General features: G+C 41.5%; 1 protein-coding gene across 3 annotated transcripts in view; it reads right to left on the bottom strand.

Moving 5' to 3' along the window:
• mcamb (melanoma cell adhesion molecule b) overlaps positions 1 to 21,287 on the bottom strand; it is a 40,465-nt gene that overhangs the window by 3,662 nt on the left and 15,516 nt on the right. The window contains exons 2-16 of one of the 3 annotated variants that reach the window (XM_058079897.1): positions 9,641 to 9,765; positions 9,092 to 9,323; positions 8,957 to 9,024; positions 7,860 to 7,947; positions 7,599 to 7,778; positions 7,332 to 7,462; positions 5,730 to 5,865; positions 5,529 to 5,644; positions 3,909 to 4,050; positions 3,687 to 3,814; positions 2,624 to 2,765; positions 2,380 to 2,439; positions 739 to 780; positions 343 to 466; positions 62 to 173 (exon numbers count right to left, since the gene is read on the bottom strand). In XM_058079897.1, the coding sequence (XP_057935880.1) occupies positions 62 to 173; positions 343 to 466; positions 739 to 780; positions 2,380 to 2,439; positions 2,624 to 2,765; positions 3,687 to 3,814; positions 3,909 to 4,050; positions 5,529 to 5,644; positions 5,730 to 5,865; positions 7,332 to 7,462; positions 7,599 to 7,778; positions 7,860 to 7,947; positions 8,957 to 9,024; positions 9,092 to 9,323; positions 9,641 to 9,765 (1,826 nt within the window). The remainder of the gene's footprint in view (positions 1 to 61; positions 174 to 342; positions 467 to 738; positions 781 to 2,379; positions 2,440 to 2,623; positions 2,766 to 3,686; positions 3,815 to 3,908; positions 4,051 to 5,528; positions 5,645 to 5,729; positions 5,866 to 7,331; positions 7,463 to 7,598; positions 7,779 to 7,859; positions 7,948 to 8,956; positions 9,025 to 9,091; positions 9,324 to 9,640; positions 9,766 to 21,287) is intronic. The other 2 variants (XM_058079899.1, XM_058079898.1) reach the window with 2 other exon arrangements.

Consider the following 21,287-nt stretch of genomic DNA (forward strand, 5'->3'; position numbering starts at 1 on the left):
AGGAAGTAAACACGGCACACATTGGAGCGGTCGTACGTCACACACAGTGGCTGTCACCTACCTGGGTGCTGGGAGGTTGCTTCTCTCCGTTGACCCCGAGGAGGATGGCCTCCTCCGTGTTGTCGCTCTTCATTTCAACAACGATGTTGTCTTTGCTGGATTTCTCTTTAGTGCTACAAAACACAATCATTATTAGTATGATGTATTAACTACCAAGACATTCCTTCTCCATAATATTGCGATACCATTTATGTTTATACATGTAGAATAAGCCACGGACCAATAAAAATCAAGCTGTCTCCCCTCCAGACATTGAAAACAACCTCTTCCATGTCCACTTACAGGTCTTGCTTCCCAGAGCGTCCGCAGATCTTTCCTTTTTTGTAGAGGAAGTAGAGCACGCTACCCAAGATGGCCAGAAGCAGGATGCAGATGATGATGACCGCAATGATGACACCGCTGCCCTCTGGTGGAGAAACATGCACAAGAAGCTCAGGGTGAGTATAACCCATTGAGGAAGATGACCGTGTAGCATGCCACAGTGTGCAGCTAAAATTGTTGTCTAGCTAAATAGAGTGCAACCTGGCTACCTAGAGTAAAGGAAACATTCCAAAAATGTAGAAGAGGTGTATGTGCTTCTATGCATGCACTGGAGAGGGTGATGGGAATGGTGCTGGTCATTCATCAGGAGAGAGCGACAAAGAGAGAGTGAGAGCGGGAAGTGGACTCTTTACAAACCTTTCCTGATTCTCTTTGGTGGGATAGCGGTTTCTGTTTGGACTGGGAGAAACCACATGAGCATGGTTATCAGTGTGAGGCAAAAAGAGGGGGGGTGTGATTAAATAACACACATACACAAACAATACAAGACAGTATGTAGTGATAGTTTGACTGCACTCAGTCGGTTTCCACAGCAGCCCTGTGGAATCTCTTTACACTGACACTTGGCAAGAAACAGCAACCCGGAACACTTTTCCTCTGAGAAATGTTTTGGTCTGACAAATGACAGGACAGAGAGAGGGAGGAAGCAGGAGAAACGTCCCCTAATGGGAGTCAGGAGATGTGAATGAGTGCATTTACTCATCAGCTGCTGCCTTACAGTCACACTGAGGCATATGTACTCTTAACTACAGCCTCCATCTGCATGCCATCATGCCATATACTGTATTTATAATATTTATATTTATACTATTCATCTGGAGCATGCAGACCCATGCATAACTATTTTGTATTTAGGTACACCACAAACAGAAACAATATCATTCATTCATAAATTGTGTGCACTACTTGGCTGCCACCACAAGAGGCGCTGTTTATTCAGCGATTGCAAAATTGATGCATGCAAAAATAACTGAAAAAAGAATAGGAAAAAGTTGCAAGCTTAGGATAATAATATTGGAATGCGAGTATTATGAGAAAAAGTCAACAAATTATATTACAAAAAATTCAAAATACATAAATACAGAATAAGCCGAATTTTATAAGAAAAAAATGAAAGTCAAAGTCAAATAAAATAAAAATGCAAGAAGAAATATATAGGTATTACAAGTTTATGAGAATAAAGGTTGTAATATTACAAGAAAAAGTGACAATTTAGCAGAATGAAGCCATAATGAGACATTTTACGAGAAAATCAATTAAAAAAATAATAATAATAATTTGTGAGAAAATTATACATTAATATTGAATATAAAGTATGAATCTTTTGAGAGAAAAATTACAATATTACAAAAGAACAACAAAAGAACAATACAAATATTATCAGAATAAAACTGCAATATTATTATTGAAAGAAAATTCTATTAAAATTTTTTTTAAATATAAAAAAACTGCAATATTATGAAGATAAAGTCATCATGTTACACGAAAAGGTTGCAATATGACAATAAAAGGTTGTAATTTCCCAAGAATAAACTCTGAATCTTACCAATATAAAGTTGGGATAAGATATAAAAAGGGTGTCATTTTTTTTACAAGGACATTTTTCAAGAATAACATTCTAATATGACGCAAAGGTTGCAATTGTACATGCATACCTGTATGGGAAGTAGAGATAATTAATAATAGATAATAATTAATCAATTCATCATCAAAAATGAATGGATTATACAGAATTGAGGCAAGCTGGTGTGCAGTACTTGGCTGCAACAAGCAGAGGCGCTGTTGACTGACTTTCAACTAGTTTGCAATGTAAAGTAGAAGAAGACGACAGCTACAAGATGCTGTAAGATGCATGCAAAAAATATATAAAAAAAGGAAAATGACATTGAATGGCCATCCCCTGCAGAAATACTAATGGTGAATACAAAGCATGCCATCTGATCAGCACTTTGCCTCTCAGCAGGCAGGCAAACGCAGAACAGCCGGCTGTCTTCTTACCTGTGCTAGAGGAAATAGTGCTTGTGCGAGCGGTGGTGGCTGTTGCTGTGGTGTGTACAACTGAAAACAGGTAAGAGGCACACAAGGAGGGGTTGGGGGTTACCGCATGTTAACACACAAGAGGACGAGGATGACGACAAAGCTGACACACAGTGAAGACTCTCAATAAATAACTACACATGACAAAGAACGGACAGGGCTGACGAAGGGGGTTGATGCATCACCAACTCAAGTGGGAACTCACTGGCTTTGATGTTGAAGGCCAAGGCGTCGGCGCCGTACTCGTTGGAGGCGTTGCAGAAGGCTGTGAGGTCAGACATGACTTCCACGCTTGCCGTGCTGATGACGCCGTCCTCTGTCTCTATTTCGGACGTGGTCTCCAGGAACTGATGCATAAACACAGACAGAAATTAGAGTGGTACACTGGAGGATATCATCATATTTCAGTCATTCATTCATTTTCTACTGCTTGTCCTCACGAGGGTCGCGGGAGATGCTGGAGCCTATCCCAGCTGTCTTCGGGCGAGAGGCGGGGTACACCCTGGACTGGTCGCCAGCCAATCACAGGGCACATATAGACAAACAACCATTCACACTCACATTCATACCTATGGACAATTTGGAGTTGCCAATTAACCTAGCATGTTTTTGGAATGTGAGAGGAAACCCACGCATGCACGGGGAGAACATGCAAACTCCACACAGAGATGGCCAAGGGTGGAATTGAACTCAGGTCTCCTAGCTGTGAGGTCTGCGCGCTAACCACTAGTCCGCTGTGCAGCCTCATCATATTTCATTATATTTTAAATGCTCTATGGCATTATATTACCCAACCCACAAAGGAAATTAACATTAATTAACATAAATAACTTTAACAATGATCTGGAGTACATGAGAACATGGAGAGGTAGCTCTTTTTGAGTGTGTGTTGCACAACACAGGAGCAACAAAACCGATGTTGTAATTGCAGTAATGAACCAGCATCGATACCACTGACGAGTTCATTATAAAGAACAGTGCGGCAAGTGTAACACAGGTAGATAGAGCTGCAAGTACTGTCATATTGCTATTGTCGAGATAATCAGAAGGTTGCCTACAGCCACAACTGTTAATGTCAGTGATTATTGAGCTGGCACTAATTAGAAACGCTGGCGGTTACTTGTTTTTTTAGACCACACACCAGCCCCATCTTGGGAGACTCTGCGGTCAATTGGGTGAATTAAATAGAGTTAATTCATTTGATCTTTAAATACTCTCATATGTACAGTATCTATATATGATATTTGAATGCGTACGCGGTATCTTACCTTTCCGTCAGGGGTGGTCCAAATAATGGTGGGGGCAGGGTATCCTCTCACATGACAGGTCAGGTCGACCGTACTGTCCAAACTTTCCTCGATATCCGTGTGTTCTGATTGCATAATCTCTGGTGGGCCTGAACAGGAAAACAAAACAAAGCCAATTTCAGTGGTAGAGAAAATACGCACAAACAGTGATGGTATTCATTTCCGCGTCAGGATCAGACATACCTTTCACCTTCACACCAAATGTCGCCATAGTTTCCATGCCATCGACTTCCAGAACAGTTACTACACATTGGTACGTCCCTGCTGTGTCAAAGGTGGCGTTCTTCAGCATTAAAGTGTGGCCCACCGACACCGCTTGTCCATCCTGAAAAACACAACAAAGAGTGTTGAATATGTTTAGTGCAATTATGTACAGTTATATATAAACATAAAAAAATAAATGCAATAGCTAAATAAAATAATAGTTCAGACAATACACTCTACATCAGGGGTCTCAAACTCAATTTACCTGGGGGCCACTGGAGCTAGGGTCTGGGTTAGGATGTGCAGAATCAGGTTTAAAAAAAACGTATTTATTAAAAACAGAAACATAAATAAATAAATTGTCTTCAATGGTTGTGCTTCTGCTATACCCTACACTTTTTCAGTGCTTTGGTTCCGGTTTTCTACAAGAAAAATTCAGATAAAACTTCCACTGTTTTCAAATATCTTAATTTTGATTTTTCTACACAAAATAAGATGAAAAAATAAATAAACAATTCAAGCTATCATTTCTGGGTACATGATACCATACAGCATCCATATCAAACTTGCACATTAAACTTTCATATCAAGGCGGGGGCCTCAAACTAGCGTCCTGCGGGCCCCATTTGGCCCACGGGCCGCGAGTTTGAGACCCCTGCTCTGCATAGTAATAATAATAAAAGACAAACTTAATTTAGTGCATAGATATTTAAAAGATACATAAACAAAACAGCTAAATAAAATAACAGATAAATAATTACAGAATATAACAGAATATATATTAAAATAACAAATAAACACATTAAAAATAAATAAACAGCTAAATAATTTTGTAATAATAAATATATAAAATAATTTAATTGATAAAATAATAGCTAGGAAAATGAATTTAGTAATAACAAAATATATAGTTAAAATAATATATATACAAATATAACACACCTAACCCAAATACAATAATACATTAATGTACTGTTGAAATAGAAAAAAAAAATTAATAAAAAAAATAATTTATTCATAAATAAATGAAATAGCTGTGATTGGCTGGCGACATTTTGGATCTAGCATACCCCTGCAACCCTTTTGTGGAGAAGCGGCATAGAAAATAATTGAATGACAGAAGATCGGGAGATCGGTGCTGTTTTGGGGTATCTTCTCCGACATTTTCTCCGTCTACTCTGGCTTCCTCCCACATCCCAAAAGCATTCATGTTAGGCTAACTGGAGACTCTAAATTGTCAGCCAAAGTCAGATAGCCAACACTCCAGCTCACCCGTGACCCTCATGAGGACAGTCGGTACAGAAAATGGATGGATTGATAGATTCAATAGATAAAGAGAATGACCTTTGACTTCATCCATATCTAGCCATTTTCCACCATGTTGTGATGGGCCGGCGTCATCATAAAAAGTAGACTTTCCAAGGTGTTGAGGCAGCATTGGCTCACAAACAGTGTCAAGACAGCACAAGCTCAGCTCGACTATACAGTTAAAAGTCTCAATACACCTCTTAATCGATCACTTAATCAATTCCAAACCCCTGAGTCATCCGTGAATCGTAATTCCTCATCTTAGCAAAACACTTTTGGACGGTGCATTACCTTGAACCAGGCCGTGTGCATCTGTAGAGAAGACAAAGCGTTGCAAGTGGCTGTCAGCTCCTCCCCTTGATCCACCTCCACGGGGCCGGCGGGCGCCACTACGGCAGGGTCCAGGTCTGGGACAGACATAATCGATCATGGCCGTAAAGACGGTGTTGATAAAGACATTTCGGTCACACACAATATGTGGAGTATGCGTACAGTCAACAAAGATGGTGGTTGTCCCTGAGAGCTCCTCGTAGGTGTCCGTGTCCAATGAGACACACTCGTAATCACCGCTGTTGAGACGCGTTACGTTTTCTAGCACGTACATGTTGGATTCCATTGTGTATTCCTCCTGGGGAAAAGTACAAAAATTATGAAAGTACTTCCTGTATGTGCTGGAGAGTGCAGGTGGTGTGATGTGACTCTCTATGTACTATCTAAAGAACCAATGAATACTTGTCTTTCTACAGTGTCTTTTTAACATTTGGTTGCTGAAACGTGGAGCTGACCTTTTTGTTTTGACATAAAGTCTCCACCCATCCCATGTGGAAGTGGTACGTTTTTGGCTACTTAAGTTTAGAAGAAATACATTTGAGGCGAAGAGGTTAGCTGACAGGCTAGTCCCTGCAGCATAAGAGTTGCAATGTGGTGTAAACAATGAATAATTGGAGTCTAAAGGTGACTATAGGGTTGTTATTTCATGTCTACAGGGCTCTAATAATGTTAAAAGCACATTTACAAAGTCATAAAAAGGTTTTCTGTCTACGAAAACATTCCATTAATTAGCATTGAATCCTATATGGCGGAAATTCATCGGGTCTGGAACCAGTTAACTCATTCACTATAAACGAGGGACGACTGTACTACACTTTAAGATATCACATTTCTGTTAAAACTGCTGAATTTTTAGGTGATAAAAAATAATGATAATAATAATGGCTAATAATATATAATAGCTAAATGATATAATAATAGCAGCATTACAATAGTTAACATTTGATACTTCCATGTTTCTACAAGCTTTCAGTTCTTCAATTAGATTATGTATTGTAGCTGATTTTCCTTGAATAAATTGATTATTGGTAATGGTAATGGTATTATTTCATTTGTTACATTTGTTTGCGTCCTGCTTTCCTAATGTAATTTAATTTTCTTATTATTTTATAAATTTGTATTATTTTTTGTTATTTTTTTATTTTTTGTCACGTACCTAAGTACGAGGTGATATGACCATACAATGACATAATGGGTACCATAGTAAGTGTCAATATAGTGATATATATAGCACATCATGACTGGTTCAAGACTCTTTATCCTTGTATTTAGCAAACATCAACTGCTTGTATTGTTTCTTGAATTGGCTCATCGTTGTGCATTGTTTGAGGTCCTTACTCAATCCATTCCATAGTTTGATTCCACATACTGAAATGCTATGGCTTTTTAACGTAGTCCTCGCTTGTAAGTGTTTCAAATTTAGTTCTTCCATGAGATCATATCTCTCTTGTAGAGAAGTATCTAATGATATTTTTAGGTAATTTGTTATTTTTATAATGCATACAATGCATTATGCAAGTTGAAGTATTTGTGATTTTAGAAATAAGGAGTTAGTATGTCTGTAGGCGGCATTAAGAATTATCCTTACTGACCTTTTTTGCTGTACATTTAGCGAGTCAAGATTGCTTTCATAGTTATAACCCCATATTTCCACACTATTATATATTTATTATTATTTATTATTATATATTTCCACATTTATTACATATTATTACATTGTATCAGCAAAATATATTCATAAAAATGCATGGCAAGCAGGCTTACCCCGCTGTGCTTGATGGTAAAGATTGAGGACGGCATATTCCCGTCGCCTTGGCAATGAAACTCAACGGAGTCCCCTTCCTTAATTTTGCCCTTTGGTGACTCCACCCACATGTGGACAGCAGTGGACGGGTCTGAAATAATGAGTAATAATGAGATGAAGGCTCAAAATCCAACCCTGCTCTAAGGCCTAAAACCAATAGCAAAGCCAATGATGGATTAAAGATCTCCAAGCTTGACAAAGGTGCTGCCGTAGCGTGTGAAGCTCACAGTAGACGGTGATGTTAATGGTGTTGGTCTCGATCATTCTGGTCCCCCCGGGGACAAGATAGGTGACCTCGCAGTAGAACAGAGCGTCTTTGTCCTCCTTGGTCACCTTCATGCTCAGCTCGCTCCTCACTGAGAACAGACCACTGGACTCGATGGTGATGCTGGGCACTACCTTCATCACTGCACCGTACGCAAACGGAAAAGTAGGCGACACGTCAAACATGAGATGCGTTCATCGTTTGTCAGCACGTGGTGTCTCACCGTCATCAGCTCCTCTCAGTGGAGCGTTATTTCGGTACCATGTGACATTTGGCTTGGGGAAGCCGTTTTTCACCTCGCACGTGCCAATCTGGAAAAGAACAATGTGTGTATTAGGTTCACTGTATATTAAATACTGAGCAAGGTGGCGGTTATGATGAATAAGAAGCAGAAATTTAATACATGGCCAGGTTGTCCGTATATTAGAACAGGGGTTCTCAAATGGTTATGAACCACATTTTTATTTTTATTAATTCATTTTCTACCGCTTGTCCTCACGAGGGTTGCGGGCGTGCTGGAGCCTATCCCAACTGTCTTCGGCTGAGAGGCGGGGTACACCCTGGACTGGTGGCCAGCCAATCACAGGGCACATATAGACAAACAACCATTCACACTCACATTCATACCTATGGACAATTTGGAGTCGCCAATTAACCTAGCATGTTTTTGGAATGTGGTAGGAAACCGGAGTACCTGGAGAAAACCCATGCATGCACGGGATTGAACTTGAGTCTCCTATCTGTGAGGTCTGCACGCTAACCACTCGACCGTATAAATATATATATATATATAGTATATAATGTTTTTTAATTATTTAAAAATATATACATTATTAATATCCCACCCTCGGTCATCTCTGTGTGGAGTTTGCATGTTCTCCCCGTGCATGTGTAGGTTTTCTCCGGGTACTCCGTTTTTTTCCCACATTCCAAAAACATGCTAGGTTAATTGGCGACTCCAAATTGTCCATAGGTGTGAATGTGAGTGTGAATGGTTGTTTGTCTATATGTGCCCTGTGATTGGGCATCCCTCGCGACCCTCGTGAGGATAAGCGGTAGAAAATGAATGAATGAATGTATGAATGAACATCATTAACATGTATATATTTTTTACCATGGCCATGTGGTGAAAGGGCGCAATAGTTTCCTTTCCACTTTGTCATGCATTCTAAATCATTATTAAAGTAAAACATATGAAGTTGTTGTACAGCATATAACATCCCCCTTTTATCACATGCTTTCATTCAACACTGTGTCCTCTTTAAGGTAAATAAACACCCCAGCTACAGTGACAGCATTTCTGGTTAACTCCTAGTGTACCTTGGATACATCTTCGTAGACGGAGATCCCCGTCTGGAAGCCCTCAATAGTTGGGGAGTCTGGTTTTTCTGTCCGAGATTAAAGAAGTACATCAGTACACAAAACGTTCCACACAAACCAGTGCATACATCTTACCAAACACCAACAGCTTTGTGCGTCCCTCGCCGACCCCGTCAGTCAGACTCTTGATGAGGCAGATGAACTCCAGCTGGTCTGTCACCTGCACGTCCGTGATGGTCAACACCACTTCTCCGGTGGCTGCGGTGACGTTGACTGTGATGCGGTCCGTAAACGGCGTTCCTCGGTCCACCACTTTCATGGTGGCGTCCTCGTAGTAAATCTTCTGCTTCTCCCCTGTCCTCAACACCTGGATGGATCACATTCCATAGTTGCATGGTGTTTACAGAGCTCCGGTATTGGTAGATATCCAAATTCAGGTTTCCGGATCAGATCAGAAGTGAAAAACTGTGGATTGCTGCATCCCCAATGTAGACGGTGACTTCTTGTTCAGTGCAAAGTAAGCTTCAAAATGCAAACATTCTTTATTGTCAATGTAGTAAGACATAGCCCTGTGTATGAAATATAGTTACATACATTCAATTAGTATTTGCATGGCATATGCGATCGTTGGTGGAAATGTTTGGGCACGTTTAGATTATACATGTGAGATTATGGACAACTCACGTAGAACCACTGGATGGTCACACCCCCGATGCCGTCGTCGGAGCTGAACATACAGGTGATCTGAGCTGTGTCCCCTCTGAAAACCTCCACCCTGTCCTCCATGTTCACCTCCACCAGCGCCCATGCTGAGAGAAACACACAACATGACACCTGATTGGTTATCATGGCTGAAACATGATGAAACACTCGTGCATGGACACCAAAAAAAAAGAAGCGAGAGTTGCTATGACAAGAATGAGACGCCCACCCATGTCCACATGAATATGTTGCATTCCTCTGTGTCACTCTCTGGCAGGAAGAAAGGCTCAATTTACAGGCTGCATAGTGCCCCCACTGTTCCCTTCCCGACTGCCTCTGAAGGAACTCTGGTTTTCCCCGATGTGACACATCCTTCAAATGCGTACGACAGATCCCCAATTTGTCAACAGATGGTCAGATTTGTAGAATTTGGGTTAATTTTGGTGGTGAATGGTACTTTTCCTGGGTGTGTAAAGTGCGGGCCAGGAGCCACTTATGGACCACAGCTGGGTTTTTTGGGCCTCTTGGCACATTCCACAAAAAACAGCATAAATGGGGGAAACAGACACAGTAAATTTAACAAAAATACAGTTGAAATAGGTGGTCTAGTGGTTAGCGCACAAGCCACACAGCTAGGAGACCCGTGTTCGATTCTACCCTCGACCCATGCGTGGGTTTTCTCCGGGTACTCCTGTTTCCTCCCACATTCCAAAAACATGCTAGGTTAATTGGCGACTCCAAATTGTCCATAGGTATGAATGTGAGTGTGAATGGTTGTTTGTCTATATGTGCCCTGTGATTGGCTGGCCACCAGTCCAGAGGGTACCCCACCTCTCGCCTCAAGACAGCTGGGATAGGCTTCAGCATGCCCGCGAAAATGCATGGATGGAATATATGGCAGAATCCTATCGAGAAAAAAAACAGCTACTGGTTTACTGGTTGAAATTGAGGCTTTAATATCACATTAGTATGACTTCTTTCTCTTAAAAAAATGTTAGTCTTCCTTTATTCCTTTCATTCATTCATTCATTCATTTTCTACCGCTTTTCCTCACGAGGGTCGCGGGGGGTGCTGGAGCCTATCCCAGCTGTCTTCGGGCGTAAGGCGGGGTACACCCTGGACTGGTCGCCAGCCAATCACAGGGCACATATAGACAAACAACCATTCACACTCACATTCATACCTATGGACAATTTGGAGTCGCCAATTAACCTAGCATGTTTTTGGGAGTCCTCTGAGAAAACGCACGCATGCACGATGAGAACATGCTAACTCCACACAGATGGCCGAGGGTGGAATCGAACTTCGGTCTCCTAGCTGTGTGGCCTGAGCGCTAAGCACTCGTCCACCATGCAGCCTGATTTGACACAATTAAGCATTATTTAAATCAACTAAACCATTACTTCTACATTTACCAAAGTCTAGCTCTAGAGTGTTGTAAACAATAAACGCTACGACAGTACACCCCCTCCCTACATTATCGCCTCCCCACCTGCATGTCGCTGCTGTGTGTTGCCGTTTAGGCCCTAATGGAGCTGGACGGGCAGCGCTCCTGTTAAAGAAATCCAATTTAGACTCCCCATCGTGGACATTTCCTGCCCATTAGCCATGGAAGGACAACGCTGACTCACCCCTCTCCCCCAAGCCTCCCCCAACCTGATACATCTTACATCGTAAGCCCTATTCATGGGAGACGTGATGTGTTCAGTGTCACTTGTATTTTTATGTGCAGTGCATCAAGCCGGTGGCCTCCAATCAATGGGGTTTAACGACGAGAGGGTACTTCATGATGATAGTCCTCAGAAAAATGCTGAGCATCCTTTATGACAGCAGCACACTCTCATACTGATGCTCCTGTCTCTCTTCCTGCTCGCAAACTCATTTTCACATATTTTCCCTGAAGAGACCGCAGAATAAATGAAATTTGTGCTTTGGGATACATTCTAGCATACATGTAATACAGACATCCTCGATATTTTATAGACACTGGACAAATTGTCAATCACTTATGGACAATTACAGTGGCTAAATCCTGCTTGTTTTGCTTGATGGCGGCCGTGTTTTACATTTTTTTATATTTAACATTTTAAAGACTCTCGTCAATCAGTCCCCTAAAGGTGTGTGTCCAATTTGGTGGAGATTCGGCAAAACACCCTAAAGTTAATTTTTTTGATGAACGCATTGAGCTGTTCAAGTCAATCAGACTTTAGGGTTTAATAACAGTGCCACCATTTGGTGTAGTAGTAGTAGTAGTTTCTTTTCATTGTTGTATTTAGTGATTTATTTGTGTATTTTATGTCCTATGTGTGTTTCGTGTACAATGTGAGTGATTTAGGAGTTAATTTAGCTGTTATTTAGGTATAAGATCCGACTTAAACTCAGCTTACAACACAGTCTTGGGACACAACTTGAAGATAACCTGAGCACCATAGGATCCTATCCATCCTGGTCACTCCCAATGACAACCTCAACATCATCATCTCCGCTACCTCCAGTTCTGTCACTGTCTCGAGACCAAACAGCATGGCTGGTCTCACCATAGTTTTGTATACTTTTCCTTTCATTTTAGCTGAAACTCTTCTATCACACACCACTGACACTTTTCTCCACCCGTTCCATCCTGCCTGCACACCTCCTTTCCACAATCTCTCATTGTTCTGAACTGTTGACCCCAAGTACTTAAAATTCTCCACCTTCGGTATCTCTTCTCCCTGTAACCTCACTCATCCACTTGGTCCCTCTCATTCACACACATATACTCTGTCTTGCTGCGGCTAATATTCAGTCCTCTCCTATCCAGGGCAAACCTCTTCTAGCATCTCCTCTACCCGTTCCCTACTCTCACTACAAATCCCAATGTCATCTGCAAACAACATAGAGATTCTTGTCTAACCTCATCTGTCAGCCTGTCCATCACCAAAGCAAACAAGAAGGGGCTCAGAGCTGATCCCTGATGCAGTCCCACCTCCACCTTCAACTCTTCTGTCACACATACAGCACATCTTACCGCGGTTTTACAGTCCTCATACAAGTCCTGCACCACTTGAACATACTTCTTTGTCACTCCAGACTTCTTCATACTATACCACAATTCCTCTCTAGGCACCCTGTCATAGGCTTTCTCCAGATCTACAAAGACATAATGCAGCTCCCTCTGACCTTCTCTGTACTTCTCTATTAACATTCTTAAATCGTATTTATTTTTGCTTTACAACACAAAAAGTGTCAACATATAACCTTTTGTGCTGTACACAATGAAATCCCTTCATTGCCCTTAAAAGTAAGCAAAAGACCTGTGTACACTGGACAAGGTTAAATAAACAAAAAACGGGTTGCAAGTCTCGAGATATATTTCAGGCTGAGCTGTGACAGGTGGATGAGATGAGATTGTGGCTTCTTCAAAGGCTTTAATCTGTTTGGAGTTACTAGTGCACTCCTCTCACTTCTGGCAGAGCGCCCAAAACAAAGATGGCCGCCTAAGAGATACACTACCGCTCAAAAGTTTGGGATCACTTGGAAAACATTTTTGTCCAGTCTGAGATATGGCTTTTTCTTGGCACTCCTGCTATGAAGTCCAGCATCCTGAAGTCGCCGCTTCACTGTTGATACTGACACTGGTGTTTGATGGCTACTATTTAGTGCAGCTGTGAGGCATCTTTGTCTTAAACTACACACTCTCTTGCACAGTTGTGCAGCGTTTTTCTGTCCTTGTTAGACCCAGTTTGTGCTGCTCTCTGAAGGGAGTAGTTAACAGCATGGTAAGAGATTTTAGTTTTAGTTTAGATTTTTAGATGGCTTTTCTAATCATCTATTAGCCTTATAAAATGATGAACTTGGATTAGCAGCCATACCAGGAGATTGATGCAGAGGACTGACAGTTGTTGATAGTAGGCCTCTATGCAAAAATGTCCTTTGAAAATCATCAGATTCATTTTTATTGTTTGTGAAATGGATAAAAATGTTTGTGAAATGCATGAAAATATGTTTTTCTTTGGAAAACAAAGAAATTTGCAAGTGATCTCAAACTTTCGAGTGGTAGTGTACCTGAAGCTGGCATTCCAAACAAAGACAGCACTGAGTTATGTGCCATTATTCCTTCACAATACAAACTCTGCATCATGAGGTCAGAGTACACATGTCAAAGATTGATATCACTTTTCTCTTTTCAATTCTAATTATAATCTAAAACACTGAATTATGCAGCCCAATAAAATAAATACAGTACTGTGTAAATCTGTAAATACAGTAGTCCACAAATACAACTTTTGGATGGGTTTATCTAGCTTGGGGCGATTCAGAGGTTCCTTCAAAGGTTCATTTAAATTTGAAAGTAGGTGTAACAGACTTAAAAATGCACTTTATTATTTATTTTCTAAATGCGTGAATTTATTATTATTTAGTAATTGTGTGAATTTTATCTCAATTAGTTATTAGTTATTTATTTTTCTTATCGTGTTTACTCTATTTTCATTGCTTTCTTTGTATGTGTGTTTATTTTATCCTTTAACTTCTGCTCCTCCCGGGCTTCCATAGTTGCCCCCAGCTCTGGTAGCACTTTTTCTCTTTGCCACACAACGTGGTTGGCATTGACGAGGGAAAGTTCAGTTAAAGAGCTGCAGACAGAATATGTTGTTTAGTTTAAGATTTGGTCATCTGTGTTGTGTACATTGTTTTTATGTCGATATATTTGTCATTTCAAGTGGTTTTATGTTATTTTGATCGTTGGTTTTAGTTAAAAGGGCTTCTTTTCATTTACACTTCTGGCGGGATTTGCGTTACATTAGGCCCGTCAGGGTTTTTGTTACAATGTGTAATTTATGTTCCGTCTGTGTAGGGTACAGAAGTGGAGAAGAAAGACACTTTATTTTCATTCTTTTGTCCATCAGGAAACCTAACAAAGGCCGTTACATAGGCAAGTAGCCAACCCCCACCTCCATGGTTGTAAGTCACCCCCCATGCTGTTAAATGTTAACGTTATCTTCTTCTACCAAGGAAGGTGCTGTATTAATATTTACATGCCAGTACTGCATTGTTAGTTTCCATGAAATGAAATCATCAGACTACAAGTATGACGTGTGTGTGTTTGGTTGTCAACATAGCAGGTGATTGTTAGTGATTACATTAGACCACACCAGGGAGTGTAATTATCTTAAAAAATCTTCCACTGGCATGCGCGTCACTCAGCACCAGACATAACGCGAGGGCTCCAAGAGATGTTTCCAGTCCCGTCGCATCTAAGAATAACAATGGCCTATCAAGCTTCTTTGCTAACATGACACAGCAACATGACAGCGCGCTGACCCGACTGGCTCCAGGAATAGAAAGAAGGCCACCGCATTGGGACATAAACGTAGACGTAGAGGGAAAGGAGCATGGGAAATGGTTGCCTCTGTGCACATGCACTGCTGTTCAGGGAGAATGCGGAGTTAACGTGTCAGCAGAAGAACATGGAAAGATGGCGATAAAAGCAAAACAGAAGGTGTTGAGTTCATGGAAGAGAGGCTGTGGTCTTTGGCCTTCGTCACACTGATGCCTCAATGGCGCACTTGCAATATCTGGAGGACAGTCGGAAATCTTGATAGGGCTGCATGCCACTCCCCCACAAGTCTTTAACGCTCCAAAGTCTTGCTGAAAGTATTCCCACAAGAGTAGACACTGCAACATTGTAATGGGCAGGTGTCCCAATATTTTTGCAAGTACTAGTACAATGGTGGGCGGCACGGCGGTCTAGTGGTTAGCACGCAGACCTCACAGCTAGGAGACCAGGGTTCAATTCCACCCTCGGCCATCTCTGTGTGGAGTTTGCATGTTCTCCCCGTGCATGCGTGGGTTTTCTCCGGGTACTCCGGTTTCCTCCCACATTCCAAAAACATGCTAGGTTAATTGGCGACTCCAAATTGTCCATAGGTATGAATGTGAGTGTGAATGGTTGTTTGTCTATATGTGCCCTGTGATTGGCTGGTGACCAGTCCAGGGTGTACCCCGCCTCTCGCCCATAGACAGCTGGGATAGGCTCCAGCATCCCCTGCGACCCTCGTGAGGAAAAAGCAGTAGAAAATGAATGAATGAATGAATGAATAGTACAATGGTACTTTGGTTGATTCATTTTAAAATTTAGATTATTTAATGTATTTATTCCTGAAATTCGGGAAAAAAATGTGATGAAAACCAAAACAATTTTCCCCACAGGAAATATAAAATAATTTCTTTTCACCGCTTATCCTCACGGGGGTGTTGGAGCCTATCCCAGCTGTCTTTGGGCGAGAGGCGGGGTACACCCTGGGCTGGTGGCCAGCCAATCACAGGGCACATATAGACAAACAACCATTCACACTCACATTCATACCTATGGACAATTTGAAGTCGCCAATTAACCTAGCATGTTTTTGGAATGTGGGAGGAAACCGGAGTACCCGGAGAAAACCCACGCATGCACGGGGAGAACATGCAAACTCCTAGGGTGAGAAAACCTACCATACCATAGTTCTATCCCCCTGACGCCCTCCCTCTGCCACAACAGGAGCCCCACTTAACTTTGGTCCACCCCACTTGGCGGAATGGCCCACAAGAATGTTATGGGAAAGTCTTGAAATGATAGACACTAAAGGCCTTGTCGCACGTTCATCAATCACATTAAAGCTGTGACGCAACCCAGGGGCTTTTAACACACAGAGATACACACGCCACACACAGTCGTAGCCGTCTGTTCGATATTGCCGCTCAAATATTCATTCAAGTAATAAATATACATGATTTATGGTGGGCATTCATTGTCGACACTGAAGTCTTTCATTCTCACAAGTTGAGAGTTTAAGGCTATGTTAACGTGACAATGACCTCATAGAAACAACAAGATGTGATGTAATTGGAATATTGGAATATGCATTCCAAGCCTGGAGCTGGCATTGGTTGTTTTGTTTGTGACTTTCTCACCATGCACAACCGAAACATTTAAAATCTCAGTCCTTGGCATCTTTGAGGCACACATCAGACTCTGTCGTGGTCTGGAGAGTGTATGGGGCTTGCATAAAGTCCACCCTGACAACCAGGCTTGTTGTTTGTGTTTGCCAGAGAGAGAGAACTCACAAATAGAATCTTGTAACTGGACTCTGGACCAGAGCTGGAGAACTTACTGTAATTCCCACCCACCATGGAAGTTAGCTTTGTAGGGTTAGTTAAAAACCGTCCTTAACGCCCCTCACATCTCAGCAACCATTTTTTTATGACAGTATGAGTCAACACACAGATATTATTGGTAGCAGTGTCATGGTTTGGGGCTCCATGGGTGCTGCCAAAACGGGGGAGGTGTGGTCCATTGAGGTAAACATTAAATTCCTAAGGGACAGTAGCCACGTATACATGGACTCAAATATTCCAATTGCATTTGCTCAAACGGAAAGAATTGAACCTTTGTATACACCTCATTCCGAAAGTGCCAATCCGAATGAATATATAATCGAATTACGGGGGTGGAATATTCCATTCCCCAATCCAATTGAGGTATCTTGTACCCGCTCAAACGGAAAGTTGTCAGAGTGCGTTCTTCTTCATCGTGTTTTTCTTCTTCTGTTGTTTATTAGCGGTTGGCAAGCAGCTTTCGTGTGCATTACCGCCATCTGTGGAACAGAATCTAAACACTTCTATACTTTATTCACAAGTCCAATTTTATTAAGAAAACATATATGTATATAAAACATGTCACAAGTTTAATTATAAAATATTAGCAAGATTGAATTTGATCTTTTCCTGTTTAAATTCATCCCGGGTGCGGTCTTTCAGCGCATGCTCAGATATGACGTAACACGCAACTCAAGACGTTTTTCAGTTTTAAAAATGGAGGCCAGCAATCGGCATTGGACTGCTGCAGAAAGTTTGTTTTTGATCCAAACTAAATTTCAAGACTGGACGAAGGAAAAACTGGCAATACGGAGTTATTCCAACAAGTGAACCCGGGGAAGTCGGTACCACATGATGTTGATGTTTACGTTTTACTGCGCATGTTCCATTGACTGTTCTGTTTGATGATAGCGGGGCATGTAGACAAGAGATTGGAATATTCCTTTCCATGTATACCATTGTTTTCGAAAAGGTCATTCGGAAAAAAAAACTAACGTGGCTCGTGCTGCAGAAATAATCAGTGTGTCAGGAGTCATTGTATAGGGCTGCATGAGTGCTGCCGACACTAGGGAGCTGTGGTTCATTGAGATAAACAGGAATTCCAACATGTGCTGTGACATTCTGAAGCACAGCTTGATCTCTGTGGTGGAGGAAAGTCGGCCATAATAGGCAGGAAGAGCAGGGAGTAGGATGTAGGCCGCGGTGTGATGTTCAGGTGATATGCATTTCCTTGTGATGGACACAGGCAGCTGCAGCACGCATAGACAGTGAAGTGCACATTCCCATGATTCCGCTACAGAAATCGTGTCAGTTTGTTGCACCAACCTGTCGGCCAATTTCTTTATCGTACATGCCGTGAGTATCCGCTGAACATGCCGTCAGGATAAACCATTTCCTAAAGGCAAAGGGGTGGGAGGATGCAAAGAATGTAAATAGAGATGATCAGAGCGGACCACACATCGGGACAGAAAGGGAGGAGGGAATCGGGTTCCCTCTCTGGTTTCTGTTAGAGATTCAACTCTGTATTGGGTTTCAGCAAACCACCTGCTGTGGAGTCCTAGCTCGTGCTGGATTTTGGCTCGGTTCTCAGGCAGCCAGACTCCAGTCTGTCTATCAGGGTGACATCGGGGGTGGGGGTCACAACTGTTACAGCAGCACGGCGATCAGTGTTGTCACAGTGCTGAATTTATGGCTTGCATGCGTCTTCCCACATTTTCTCATAGAAGAGCAGGAGTGGAGCACCCTTGGGAGCTACAATTTCACAAAGCAAAAAACTCAGGCTGTGTTCAAAACCACATACTTACCTACTACTCATACTAACTATTTGAGTATGCAGTGTATCCACACTGGCATTCTGCGATTTTTGAGTATGCTAGAAGTTCCCGGATGCATACTGCATTCGCCAGAAATGTTGAGTATGTATCATCAGCTTACTACTCACACTCAAATTACCCAGGATACGACGCGACATGACGTCACCGCTTATATCTATGCTGTATTTTTCTGCCACACATTGCCGGTCCATGGTGCAAAAAAAGGTTGGGGACCGTCGGACTAAGGGACATTTGTTGCACATCTGTGCTGTTTCATGCAAAGTACCGTCACCAACTATTGGTCTGACATGGCTATTTCAGCTTTTTTTGTGTTGTGTTTGTTTGTGTCCACACTTTTGGAGGCCATGATTATCTGAACAAGAGTTGAAGGTCCGCGTGAAGGCCTTCAGCCACAGGCCGACTGACCTGATTGGCGGCTCTTTGGTCTCCCTCTGAAGCTCTTCTCCCAAGTCAAGACCCACTATCGTCTACTTCCAACTTGTACCCCCACCCTCACAAATGTTGTGTAAATACCTTCTGACACCATGTGAGAAATTCCCACGTACAGCTCCACGACTCCCTCAACATTAAGAAAACATTGATAACAAATCTATTTTGACTCACATTTGTATGCATGTGTGTGATAGCATCTCAGTGTGGGCCATTTCCTCTTCTGCTTTGCCCCTGAGATGGTACAAACACCCCCTCCATCCTCTTTCCCACGTCCCCAAAACTACAGAAAAGGGTCCCCGCAGATATAAAATAACACAAAGCGTTTGGAAGTATGGGAAAGGCCAACTTGGACGGTATTTTCAGTGGTGGTGTCGGTAGAGACATCCCATGACATGGCTTCACTAGTACGAGAGCATTCCTTGCTGCTGGTATATTATGGCTAAACATAGACTGGCTTCAATGAGAGCCTTTTCACTTGTTAGCAGTCTCCTCTTTTAAATATTTTATCTTCTACCTACTTTGACTAATCATAATTCAAATGCTAGATGACTTACTGGTATCTGTTCCAGAGTCAAAATATCACAATCAGGGCTCGACAATAACGATGTACCGATGGCCCGGGGCAAGTTAAAACAAAATTCGGGCAAGTAAATCCAATCATTAATATTCCCGTCGGGCAAGTACACTTTAGCATGCCGTACTGAGTTTTTTTTAAAGCGGTTCTTGTTGGGTGTTGGTAAAACACGGACTGCGTAATACCGATGGTAATTTGCAAACCAATCCTTGCAAATCTTGAAATGGACCAATCAGAATCGTTTATTTAGACCGCGGTCCGTAATCCACAATCCGCGTTTTACCCACACCCGTTCTTGTTCGCGATCAACCAATCAGCGATCGTTTTACTAGGAAGACATCTATCATGGCGTCCCTGCCAACATCGTCTAATTCTTCAACAACTTGTGAAGGAAAACACCAAAAAGTGATGAAACAGTGCCTCCTAAACAAGTATTTTATTCGCGGCAGAAAATCTAATGATGGCAAAGGTGAGTGAATCACATTGCTGTGACAATTTGAAGTGGTCACAATGAAACACCACCCATTAGATCCAATACCAAGTGCTGATTTTGCACAAGCTACAAAATCTAGCGGTTTCATTTCTCTGTGTATTTTTCTCACCTTTGCTTCACAAATTATTGTTTGACCATTGAGCATTTTTTTCTGGATTAAAAACACTTTACTAGTACACAAATGTGTCTATTCAATAATGTTTCATTGTGGTGCACAACTTATAAATATCACTGCTTACTACGACTACCATGTGTAAGGTAGCATGTCTGAAAATTTGTGGAGATGTATGTTAAATACATCTCCACAAATTTTCAGACATTCCTCCAAATACAATGCATCAGTACTATTATCTGATGAATTATCAGCATATATTGATATATGATATCATTATGGCACTTTTCATTTTACATGGGGCAAGTTCGGGCAAGTAGTTCTCACCTTAAGGATTCCCCATGGGCAAGTCATTTTTGTTTTTAACGTAGAGCCCTGACAATGATAAAACCTTTATTAAAGTATACAGGCAAAGTATTAAGTAACTCTTTGACATTCTTAACACAGTAACTTATAAGGGTGTTTGGCCCAATATCCATGTAATTTAGCACACACCATTGGGGGACCCACAGTCACATGTCTGGAAAATATGAGCAGGATTAGTGAAAAAATATGGCCGCCATGATGCAAAGTGTCTTTGCAGGGGCACGGGTCGGACTTAGCAATTAATTGCCCGTAAGTCATTTACCAATTGTCTTAAAGTTGTATGCTAGCATGTCTTCCAAACCATTTTGAAGGGAGCCTAAACAGTAACTTAGTACTTAGTATTTCTGGTTCTATGGTCATTATCATACTTTTCCTCCCTATCGTTATGTTTCATTGGGTGGTTTAAGAACACAGATGTAATGGTAATGGGTGAATTGTATTTGAACAATTGAACAATTTGAACAACAATAATTACAATGGAGTGCATCACATAATCAGTTCACAGTTCCACATGTCCAAAAGGAGTAGGAAGAAGCAAAGCTTATTAAATCCTACCCCTTCATCTGGTACTTTTACAATCTGTTACTGTTACATTTGTTCACTTCCTGACTTCTTTATTTATTTATTTATTTTTACACATACAGATGTACCTCGTGATGTGTCCATCCTCGTTTATATTAACTAAGACAATGTATGCATTT

This window comes from Doryrhamphus excisus, chromosome 8 (genome assembly GCF_030265055.1).
Source record: "Doryrhamphus excisus isolate RoL2022-K1 chromosome 8, RoL_Dexc_1.0, whole genome shotgun sequence".
NCBI lineage: Eukaryota > Metazoa > Chordata > Actinopteri > Syngnathiformes > Syngnathidae > Doryrhamphus > Doryrhamphus excisus.